The sequence below is a fragment of the Zosterops lateralis genome (genome assembly GCF_965231275.1).
Source record: "Zosterops lateralis genome assembly, chromosome: 1".
Lineage (NCBI taxonomy): Eukaryota > Metazoa > Chordata > Aves > Passeriformes > Zosteropidae > Zosterops > Zosterops lateralis.
The window spans coordinates 21,171,564-21,183,356 of record NC_139762.1 but is presented as its reverse complement, the minus strand read 5'-3'; the positions used below and the strand labels follow the sequence as shown (position 1 = coordinate 21,183,356).

General features: G+C 40.6%; 1 protein-coding gene across 3 annotated transcripts in view; it reads left to right on the top strand.

Annotated features, from left to right (window-relative positions):
• The first annotated feature begins 297 nt into the window (after window positions 1-297).
• CACNB2 (calcium voltage-gated channel auxiliary subunit beta 2) overlaps window positions 298-11,793 on the top strand; it is a 247,294-nt gene continuing 235,798 nt past the window's right edge. For all 3 annotated transcript variants that reach the window (XM_083857666.1, XM_083857665.1, XM_083857668.1), the window contains exons 1-2: window positions 298-404; window positions 10,788-10,880. In XM_083857666.1, the coding sequence (XP_083713792.1) occupies window positions 309-404; window positions 10,788-10,880 (189 nt within the window). In that variant the 5' untranslated portion in view covers window positions 298-308. The remainder of the gene's footprint in view (window positions 405-10,787; window positions 10,881-11,793) is intronic.

The window sequence follows — 11,793 nt, the reverse complement described above, 5'->3', positions numbered from 1 at the left end:
CTGAGCGGTGCCCGCCGCCCCGCCCCGGCTCGGCTCGGCCCGGCTCGGCTCGGCTCGGCTCGGCTCGGCCCGGCTCGGCCCGGCTCGGCTCGGCCCGGCTCGGCTCGGCTCGGCCCGGCTCGGCTCGGCCCGGCTCGGCTCGGCCCGGCTCGGCTCGGCTCGGCCCGGCTCGGCCCGGCTCGGCTCGGCTCGGCTCGGCTCGGCTCGGCCCGGCTCGGCTCGGCTCGGCTCGGCTCGGCTCGGCTCGGCCCGGCTCGGCTCTGTCCCGCCGAGGGGCTCGGCGCCCAGCCACCCGCTGTCCTCGCCCAATGGTCCAGAGCGACATGTCCAAATCGCCTCCCAGCCCGGCGCAGGAGGTGCAGATGGAGCTGCTGGACAACCCCCTGCCCGCGGCGGCAGCGCAGGTACCGCGGGGCGCGGCGGGCGGGGGCGCGGGCGGGGCGGCCGGAGCTCCCCGTCCTTCAACTTCGGTCACCGCCGTCGGAAAAGTTTGACGGTTCCCTTAGAAGCCCGAAACCCCTGTCTTCACCCCCACCCTCAAATGCCGTTTAATTAACATACATGGGATGCTCTGTGCCGTAGGAGCATCGTAAGTCAAAAGAGCCTTGCGGTTATTTGGAGGATGAATATGTAAGAATACGGTGCTCTGATCTTCCGCACATGCATTAGTCGCAGGGTACGGCTATGTTTTCCCTGCTCCAGTAACCTGTTGTATCCGTACCTGATGCTTTCCACGCACGGCCACGGGCTGGTGGCGGTCTGGAGGTGAGAACAGGCGATTCACGCCGGTTCTTCAGCAGGAATTTTGGAGAGGCTGAAGGTGTTGAACATGCTGCAGATTTAAGATGCTCGATTTCCATGCAGAAGGTTGTACAGTCGTCTCAGAAATTTTAACAACTCGGTTCTTGTGCAGTGTTCAGGTGGGGATGGGTGATGAGAAGGAGGCAGGGTTAGAAAAGGCTTAGAAAAGACTTTTTATTTTGAAAGATTGTTTCTGTTTAATGTGTGCATGTTGCATAATATCTTCAACTTTGCAATAGTTGGCTATAAAGACTTCAGAGTGCTGTTTCTGAACCCAGTAAAGGGTAAAAATCTGGTGGTAAAATCTGATTGTGTATATTTCAGATTACAAACATGCATGTTCTTGTAGGGACAGTGGTCTTTTCCTTTTGGGGTGCAGTTTTTACTGTTGCTGCTACAGCTGTCTCTCACGCTTTGTTTGACAAGTTGGACCAGCTTTGTCCCACAAGTGCCTGATTGACAGAGGAAAATGCTGTCAGTCTGTCAACAGCCTTGGTGGTTGATCTTTACTTACTCAGGCCCAGTGGCAGCAGAACAAAATCCAGGCACTGAAGCAGAGAGTAGGTTAAACTAAAAAAGAAAAAGTGTCTCTTTGGATGTGAATTTGTCAGTAGCCTCCAAGCACAGAACAGACATTTCAGTAGGGCCATATGCTTTGCCAGCTTCTCTAGAAACAGTTGCAAAGGAGGTAATTTCTGACCTACAAATCCCCCCCTTTTTTGTATCTTTTCAGCCCTAAGCACAGAATCAGCGACTGTTAGATCATATGGTGCCTCTCTGCTGTGGACAAATGTCAAATACTGATCATAAAATTGATTTGTCACCCCTTCTTTTTACTAGGCTTAAAGAACCTATGTTTAGAGAGGAAGAATAGTTTGCTAACACCCACGTTATTTATGTTTCAGGTAATGAGTTTGTATTCTGTTTCATAAAACAGGTTTCTGAACATTCACAGCCAAAAAGATTCACTTTTTAAGACAGTAATAATGCAGGGTTTTGATTCAGAGATGTTTTTCAGCTTTTGGAAACAAAGTCATTAGGCAGAACAGGAATCATCTTCTCAATATGTACTTGTTTCAGTCATACATAAACCTTTGGTATAGAGGAAATAAGATTATGGAAACAAAAGAGCCCTTTGTCTGAATAATAATGCAATTTAATTCCTTAGTAAGCACTGCATTTAGAGACAATTATTTTGATTTGAGTTTTTGTTCCATGAATATTCAAAAAATCCAGTATTGTAAAATCTTGGTGCTTTAGAACACACTCACAGTGAGGAGAGGCTTAATGAGGACATGTGAATCATCAAGTAGATTGCCTACAGGTACCTCAGTTATGTGTTACCACTAAGGTACTTAAATATCAATCCTAGAAACATTTCCTGCCAAAGAATCTCAGGAAATGTCAGGAAAAAAGTCCCAAACCAACATGCAAGCTTACAGAATGATGTCACTCCTAAAAGTGTTCACTCAGAAGTGCTTCTTCTGGGAATTATGATTTAGTGAAATATTATTGAGGAGCCTTTGTAGAGTTGTATCAAGTCACAACAATTCTCTTACCCAAGAATTTTACTTTTGCAAGGCTGAGATTTCTTTTAACCTATTTTAACATCATGGTCAATATCTTGGATTGTGCCTGTCCATCCATTTTGGCCACACTTGTCACCACGTGGCAGAGGAATGAATATAATTAACTCTGTAGTAGTAGTTCACTTAAAAGGTAGTTAGATATGTGAAATATTCCTAGGTAGCATCGGTGTAAAATTTATTTCTTATTTTCATAATGCATTTTCCTAACAAGATCTGCAAGCAAAAGAAAATCTCTTTGGGTGTTGATCATAACAGTTGTACTGTATTTTTCCAGGAAGTTCCTTGCAACTGGACTAGATATTGGTGTATTTTTCTGTATTACATAAGGTTCTGTGACTTTTAAGTCCATATGACTGTAAAAACAATTCTAGTTATAGTTCAATGTGATCTTAGACTTAGATGGATCTTGGTCGTAGATGGAGTTGCAATATAGTTTCAGATGTCCAGTTTTATCCAGACAAATCTGCATGCTAACAGTTACACTGTGGACTTCTTCACAATGTCCAGGTATATGCTAGTGCAAAATGGTGGCTTTAGGTGTGGCCCTTTTGTAATAAACTCAGCATTAGGTTTTCTGAAAGCAAAGAAGCAAACTATTCAAATGTATCAGTGTTCAATGATCAATTTTTGGTGTTTTTTTTTTTTTTTTTTTAAATCAACCCCTATCTTCTTTTTAGTTCTTTATTCAAGGAACCTCCCTTTTTTTAGGAATCTGAATTAGTAGAATATTCAGTTTAATAATTTTAATTAACCCCAGATACTATTCTGATTTGTTTATGATATAACATAGCATATTAATGCCTTTCATGGTAACTCTTAGCCTCGCTTCTTTTTTCCCTTTGCTCCCATGTAATTTTCTTATGATTCTACTTCAAAGTCCTTCAGTCCTCAAAAATCATTAGATTCAATTTCTGTTGCTGTTTTCTCATCATAAAGCTTCCTCTGCTGTGCATTAGGGACAGTCATAGAAAATCACATGAGTAAATTACACAAAGATATTTCAAAGAAAATATAATGAAACATTCTATCAAGCAACTGCAGGCTACCTTGTCGAGGGAGAGGGTGTCTTAAACAGGATGAATTCTTCCCTATTCCTCATTATTATTTTCCTCCTGTTCTTTTTTTTTGCCAGCTTATGCATCATCTGTCAGTGCATGTGCTAACAACCTGACACTTTTTAAGTGAAAACAATTCTCTTCTTGATTGTTTTCTTCAGCTCTTTCACCTGCATTTAGCTTTCCTCCATTACATGGTACTGCTAAATGTTTCTGCCTTCCAAGTCTAAAGGTTTCATCATCCCTGGAGTGCTTGGCTTGTTTTTCAGGTTGCATTGCAGAAGGTAAACTGAATGCATGAGGCTAGGGGTTAGGCTTGTTGAGTTTTCCTTCTCTATCAGCTGCAATTGATGTTAAGGTGAGTTTTAGAGTGATGTGCTTGTTGCGATTCCAGAAAATCAGCTTAGTTACAAGCCCTTACAGGGGCTGTTGTGAGATTCCTTCCTGAATCTCCAACTACCTTCTCAGTTGTATAGCACCATCCCTTCACTGCCTGTCTTGTGGTAATGAGGAATGGAAAAATATCCAGAGATTTATTCTCAGCAGATTAATCACACTGCCCTCTGCTGCTTTCAGCTGAGTCGATTAATCACAATTCATACCATGTTTACCTGTTCTTCAAACAAACATTTTGCAACCATGTATTTCCCAGTACTAACCTGCAAGAACACTTTGTAAGCCACAAACAAACAAAATTTATATCTCTTTGCTTACTTAAATAATACCAATACCCATTTGTTATAGATGCATGGAAGGTTTCACTCTCTTCTGGCAGCATCCCTAGAAGTCAGATCCAATGTGGCAGCAGTTCAGTGGAGGATATACAAACGAAGAAGAGATAATTCCATTCATTGGACTTCCTCATGGCTCTCAGCAAGAGGTTGTGTTTTCTCTCCCAATGTGGTAACCTCCCTTCACCGTTGTATTCCTTACTGAGAAAATTAATTTTAATAGTCCTTCACTGACTTCACTGACAAATTCTCTGCTCTTTGGGGTTTTTTTTGCATTATCCTGTACTCAAGCAATGAAAGGTAATTTTGCATGCTCATCTCTTCCAGAGATATTTTCCACTTGAGTATTACATGTTATCAGCATAGATGAGATATAATAGTTGTTCTTTACATCTAGAGTGCAAAATTCCTCCAAAAAAGTTCAGCAGTTTCACTCCTAACTTATTTATCAGGTAACTATTTTCTAGAGGCAATCTCTGGTTTTGTCGTGTTTTGTCTCTACAGATATAAAGCTCCTCTGCTATTCCAAGGCTGGCTTCTTTGGAGTCTCAGTTACTTTTCTTCTGCTTCTTTTATTCAGGTCTTTCCTGTGCTGGGATAAAAGAGTTTAAAGATAAAGGAACCAAAATTGCCTTCCCTGCCCTCCAAGGGCTTGCTTGCCTTGGTCTCTCGTTCTCAGGGTAGCAGACCCTTAGCAGAGGGAAAGTTCTCATAGTTGGCTGTTGGTCCCTGCAGGCATCCTTCTGTCACAGAGTCAGATCTCTTTCTCTTTGCCTGAGCAAGTGAAATGCAGAAATCCATGGAGAGCAGGTGGAGAGGTACAGGCACGTGGCCTACAACTGTACTTGCCAGTTTTTAAAGGCTACGGGAGGCACAGTGGGGTTTGGGCATGAGCTTCAGCACCTTCTGCTGTTGTATGCTCCTGTTTTGCTGAGGTGGGAGCTGACATCTTCATCACTGGCATTACAAACAGGTATGCAGCAGGTCTGCACTGAGGTGGGTTTCTGAGCCATTGGGGAGGAGGAGAGCCAGCCAAGTTCCCAGCTTCTTGTCTGGCAGGTGGAAACTGCCAGATGACCTGGTCTGAGGCCAGGGTGAGAGCACTGGGAGATGGCTTACAAGTGTAGGAACTGGCAAGAACAGGGCTGTTTCTAGATGCAATGTTGGCAAGACTTTATCACAGGCCAGCAGAAAAGAGCATCTAAGATTGAACCATTACAGATTGCTCGGCAGAAATTAGTTTTCTTCTAATGGTGAAAAAGAAGCATCTCTCAAATACTTATTTATGTATTGTATTTGCAAGTTTTGAGAAGATAATTATTTGTGGAGGTTTGGGGTTTTTTGTTTGCTTGTTTGGATGGATTTTTGTTTTGGTGTAGGTGTAGGATTTTGTAAAATGACTGTGAAATTGACTTTGCAGGCTATCCCTGTAGCTTGTGTGAACTTGATGACTTTATTGGACATCCTCAGTTTGATAGGATTCCTGAGGAGGAGTCCTGTCTTTCCTGAGCTTTTTCCTGATTGCAAAAGTTGTTTGTCTGGAGAAATCCAGGTTTTGAGACATAAGCTGTGGATTCTTTTCTGCTTTGGGGACATGAGTCTGTGGTCTCCTCAGGCAACTCCTTTTCTGAAGGTGTGTCACAGAGCAAAGTGCCTGTCCTGGGGCTGCACTGATGTTGACCACATAGGGTGACTCAAAACCCTGCTCCTGAGGTGGAGGCAAGTCAGGATATATTGCTGTATCCTCTTGCCCTCATTCCCATCATGGAAGGGAACTGTGGATTAGTGGGGAGCACATCACCAAAGTCTATGTACATCTTCCAGCCCTTGGCTGTATGGTCCAGAAGCTGACCTCTACTCCTCTATAAGATTAGTATGATTTGTGGTGCAAAAATCAGAAATATTCATGTCATGAGTGAGGGTGTGGGGGATTTGAGCTATGCAGCTGATGCTGGAAGGTTTAATTTCTGAGTGGTGGCAAGCCTGGCCAGTGGTCAGAAAGGGCCCAGAGGTTCTGACCTATGGGAACATTTGTTTCCTTGTTGTAAGGAATGCTTAAAGTGGCAGTGGCTGTTCTTTTAAGGAGTGGAGCTGGATGAATATATTCTGCACTGTCCTGATGTGCTGTGTATGGAACATGGGTGTCTTTAAATATTTTTGAAGCTTTTGCATGGGAAGGAAAAATACTTAGTGCATATTTGTATTTCTGACTTCTAGCAATTCCCTAATCCTTCAGGGGGTAACTTTTTACCTTTAGGTGTTCTTTTGATTTTTGTAGTTGGTCCCTTGTCTTGTTCATCTGAGATGATGTAAGATTCAGTGTAGCTCTGAAATTTTGTTTTCTGGTTTTGTTTTCTTCAATTTTTTTCTTCCATGTTTGTTTAAGGAACTGACTTGATATCAGTGACTCTACTGCCTAAATCATCTGTACCCTTCCTTCAGGAGACAAGTTCTTAAGGGTTTACTTTTGCACCTGCCATCAGACTCAATCACTGGTGCTTTTTTACCTCTGATAAATAGTTAAAGGCTCAGACTCATCATTTGTATAATCCTCACCACTGCTTTGCTGTAAAATACCATTGGAGTGGTTACTGGTGAAGGGGATTTTAAGACTCACTGAAGACCAGTTCCCTTGTTGTAGATAGTTGGTAATTTTAAATGCATTATATTTCCTCTTCCAGATTCTAGTATTTTGCCTACAGGGATAAACGATGCCTTCTGCTTGTCATGTGTGTTACAGGAATAAATGTTATGGATGCATGTGTTTTATGTGTTGAGACAGAACCTCATTAAAATTAAAGGGTTTCACTGAGTGACATTGATCTCATCTGTTTACAGTAACAAGTAATTGTGTATAAAACTGTTAATTAACAGGAAACTGCAATGTATGCCTTTAATGCTTCATATGATTCCCATATTTCATTTGATTACATGGGTTGAATAATGGTTGTGCAATGTACTTTTGAATCAGAGTTGGAAAGCAGTCTTTCTTTGCTTTGTTAAGTCTTGGCTGATGAAATGATTTTTACAAAACTACTTGGTTTGGTTTTGGTTTGGTTTTTTTCGTAAGGTTTCACTTTTTTTCCCAGGTATTTTATGAAGCTTTAGAACATAAATGTGTTTTATTTCTTGTCTCTGGCAACTCAGCCAATTTTAAAAGAATTTCACACATCTGACTAATAAACTAAGCTACACTTTTGATCTTGTAAACACTTACATGTATACATAACTTTATGTTTGAGTAATATGTTTTGCTAAAATCCAGTAAGAACTTACTGTCAGCAAAGTTTTTATACAAACAAGCTTGTTCACAGGGCTGGAGTCAGTTGTATCCAGATCAGCTGGGACAAATGATGGTGTGCCAGCCCTGCCCTGCTGGGTTTTGAGGTTCCCACCATTGGGCACTGTGTACTGGGGTGCTGAGGTGTTTGGTCTCCAGTGGTTGTTCTGTTAGGTGCAGTTACCATATGGGTTAAGAACAACTACCCCGTGGTGCTGCTTTTGCTGGCCAATGTCATGCCGTGATTCAGCCCTTTATTTTTAGCTGCCTAATTGCAGGCAACTGCTGCACAGAACACAGATAAGGGAATGTATTTTAACTTGAAAATCACAGTAACATATTGGGGAAAATGTTCTCTTTTTCCTTTTAATTTTTCCTGAGAATTTAAAGTAACTGATCATTACACATTTTTTTTTTTTAAAAGACAACAAAAGACTTGTTCTTGCATTAAGATCTTGTGGAAAAAGTACACATGAAGAAGCAAAACATAATAACTATGACAGGATAAGTGTTCAAGCTTCTCCACATGGCAGAGATAATTATTAATTTTTAATAATATGTAAGATTATTTTGATTATGGAAGGCTAATCTCATCTTCAGAAGAAAGTTTCAGGCATTTTTGACTGTGGGAATAAGCTTGAAAAGCATGGAAAAAAGATGTAGTCCCTGATTAGCATCCTTAAAATAATGAGAAGAGTCATTAAATCCCAGTTTTCCCACAAAGCAATGTTGTCCCCTAGTCTTTTGATTGAAAAATGCTCTGTGCAAAGAAGCAGGTGTAAAACTGACTGTACCATAGCCTGTAGCCACAGCCTGCCATCAGGTCAACAGGTTTTTTTGTATCTAAACTTAGTGTGTAGCTCATGCTTCTGAAGAGTTTTCACTTATAGAACACTAGAACAAAAGTGTGCATGTTGCTGTGCACAAAAAAACCTCCTCAAACTGAAAAATCAAGGTAAGTTTCAGCCCGAGCTGCATTTGCCACGATGTTGCCAGAAATAAATGCTTTTAGTCATTGCTGCACAGATAAAATGCACACTTCTCTATCTGTGCTTGTAACGTATTCTTTCCCTGCTCTTATTTGTTTTATCCTCATCACTCTGCTCAGTCCTTCTTTTGCCTTTCTCACAAATTTTTTTGTTAGCAAACCGAACACTGATACTTTAAATAAAGAAATATTGTAGAAACTGGAGGCAGTTACAAAAAGTGTGAAAGAGAATATGTGTGCATGTTTTTCATTATCTCCTTGGGAAATACACAATCTTGTACTGTACACCATTAATGAAATTGCCTAGATCATGTGGTCTTCATGTAGACCTTTATGTTCTTGAGCTCTTTTGTGAATGTTAGAAATTCTTTTTTTTTTTTTTTTTTGCAAGTATATTTCTATATGGTTCCACAAAAATTGTAGGAAACCAGTTCAGAATATTTGTGGGTAACCACAGACAATTAACTCAATGTGAACCATTCAACCCAGGTAAATTTTGATTTAGTGATGTTATATTTGAAGAATACTGCTGCCAGAGATACTTTTTATGCATTTTAGGTACTTTGATATTATATTAGGTGGAATATTATATTAGTTACATTCTATTAGGTGGAAAAATATGGTTCTGGTAGAACAGTGTATTATAACTGGAAAGTATTTTTAATAATTTGTTTGTAACAGTGGTTCCAATCTACTTTTATTGATCTAGGAAGACCTTTTCATTACCAAAAAGTTCTTCAGTGATAAAAGATTCCTTTTAAAAATTCAACCATGTAAAACTATTCCTGATTGAAATTTAATTTAATATTTTGAGACCTGCTGGGTTACTAAATTCATCAGAATGTGCTATTTTTATCGCCATAATGTTCAACATCCTGATTTTTGTGTAATTCTGCTCTAACCAGCATGTGTAGAATCAATTTAGGTGCCCCTCAGAAATTTCTTACAGGGCTGTTTTGCAGTTTCGAAAAAATCACATGAGCTTGGCAAAATATCTTTCCCATAAATCTGTTTTTTTGGGGGTACAACACTGCTTTTGCTGTAGGTCATTGTTAGGTTAGTGAGATAACAGATACTATTTTTGCTGAGAGTGTCTGGCTGACAGAACTACTGTTCCTTGTGTCATCCTTTCTGAAAGATTGGTGTATTAGATTTCAACCAGTGCTCCAAACTCTCCCAGAATCAACAAACTTACAGACTGAGATTGTTCTGTTGCATCTGGTGGAGGCAAGTTACCTGGGTTTGTCAAACAATCTGAAGTTAGTAGTGGCTATCTGTTGTCCTCCTCTGATAGTCTTAGACTGCAAAATATTGAGTCACACTTACCATATGCAGTACTGCTAAGAGCAGCACTCAGATTTTGAAGACATGATATTAAAAATCTGCCAGTATGAGGTTTTAAGTGTTTCAGCCTGCACTGGAGCCCACTCTTCCCCACCATGGGAACCAGTAAGCTCAGGCCCAAAACTCTGAAGGTTGCACAGCCCAGAGGTAGTGTTGTGGCAGAGTTCACAGTCTGTACAATTTGTACTCATTTACACTGAAATTAGTGCTTGCAAATAACATCGTTTTGAACTATTTTTTTTCCTTGCAATTTAATGTAAACATATTCATTGATGACCCACATTTAATGCACAAAACAAGTAGCTTTTTGTGGACACATGCATGCATTTGCTTTGTTTCTAAACCATAGTTTTAAAGTTTTGTTTCAGCCATAGCTTTCTCCTCATGTCCCTTTAAATTCCTAGTAGATAAAAGTGATGCCTTGATTTTTTTAGTAGCATATTACCCCTTTCCCCGTTATACATATAGTCCTTTTTTATTGTTATACTGCTTTTACTTTCTTGAACTTATTGTAAAAAAATTATTATTGTAAAATCTCCCTCAGTTATAAGATTGTATCAACAAGTTGTGTGTCACTTCTTGCTATGGCATGTTAATGTTCCCTCAGCTGACTTGGCTCATAGCTGTGATGTCCTGGAGACTGCTCCAGTACCTCCTTTCCTACCTTGTTTATTTAAACTAGCCGCACAACAAACTGTACTTTTTAATCACTGTGACTTGAGTGAATAATGCTACATCTATGTGAGTCTATAAATACTTTTCTGAACCCAAGTGTGAAAAAACCCAACAACAGCAAAACATTTAGGGCTCAATTGACCTGGTGAGCACTCGCACATACATCCCATCAGTTACTTAGTGAATGTGTTTATTGACTGGCACAAAGCTGATAATCTGAATCCCTTCTAGTCTAGGAGACACTGGAAGCTTTCTGTGCAACACAAACTAATGCTGTAATGCTGTTTCTCTAATCTGTGTTTTGTTTGTTTGTTTTTTTAACAGTCTTATGGTAAAGGGGCAAGAAGAAAAAATCGATTTAAAGGATCAGATGGGAGTACATCTTCTGATACTACCTCCAACAGTTTTGTACGTCAGGTATGGGGTTTCAGCTTCTGAAAGGATGCTTGCTGATATAAATGTTTAAAATATAATTTTATTTTTTTTTAAGTTGCAAACTCAGAGTGATGCTGTAGTCTGAGAAATACCAGAAGTCTCTTCTGGCACAATGAAAAATATTTGGTTGCTATTGTTTTGATCTTGGCATAAAAATACTTTTTAATTTCTCATTCATTTCCTTGTATAGTAGTTATCCTTATTTTTGTTACTCTAATGCTGTTCAGGTGATTAAAGCTGGAGGAGGAGGCAGTGTCTGATGGAAGTGCCTAAAGTGGCAACATTTGGAAGAAGGAATCAAAACCCTACCAGTCCTCAGGGTTTTCCTGCTTAAAATAGTGCTGCATGAGGCAGTGTTAACCTAGATGCTTTCCTCCCACATCTCAGTGTTATTTTAGGGCATGGGTTGGAGGGGAAATCCCTGGCAGCATTTGTCCCCATGGCACTTATGCTGCAAAGAGCCTGTATGAGGTGGGGTGGTGGTGCAGGCTCCCATGCCATGGTGTCTGTGTGTCTCCTTCAAAGGGCAAGATCCTGGTGGAACCTCATGGGGATCCCAGAGCAGGGTGTGTGCTTGCAAGACAGCTCATTCTGGGTGGCTCTGGTGCTACTGACACTGTGCTTTTGAGGAAGGAGGGTGTGTGTCAATGGACATGTGGTTGACAGCTTAGAGAGCAGAAATGGAGCCCAGAGCACCACAGTGACTGAGCCTGTGCAGTCTGAAACGCAGTACTTCATGCTCAGCTAATTTAAGCCATGGTGTTTTCAATGCATACTTTGCCATCTTTTTCAGAAAGGTCCAGGAATTTGGGAGCTTTCATAGCAAAAGTTCCCACATTACAGGACCTTTCATAACAGAATTTTGGGTTTTTTTACCATAAGCAGCCACCACACC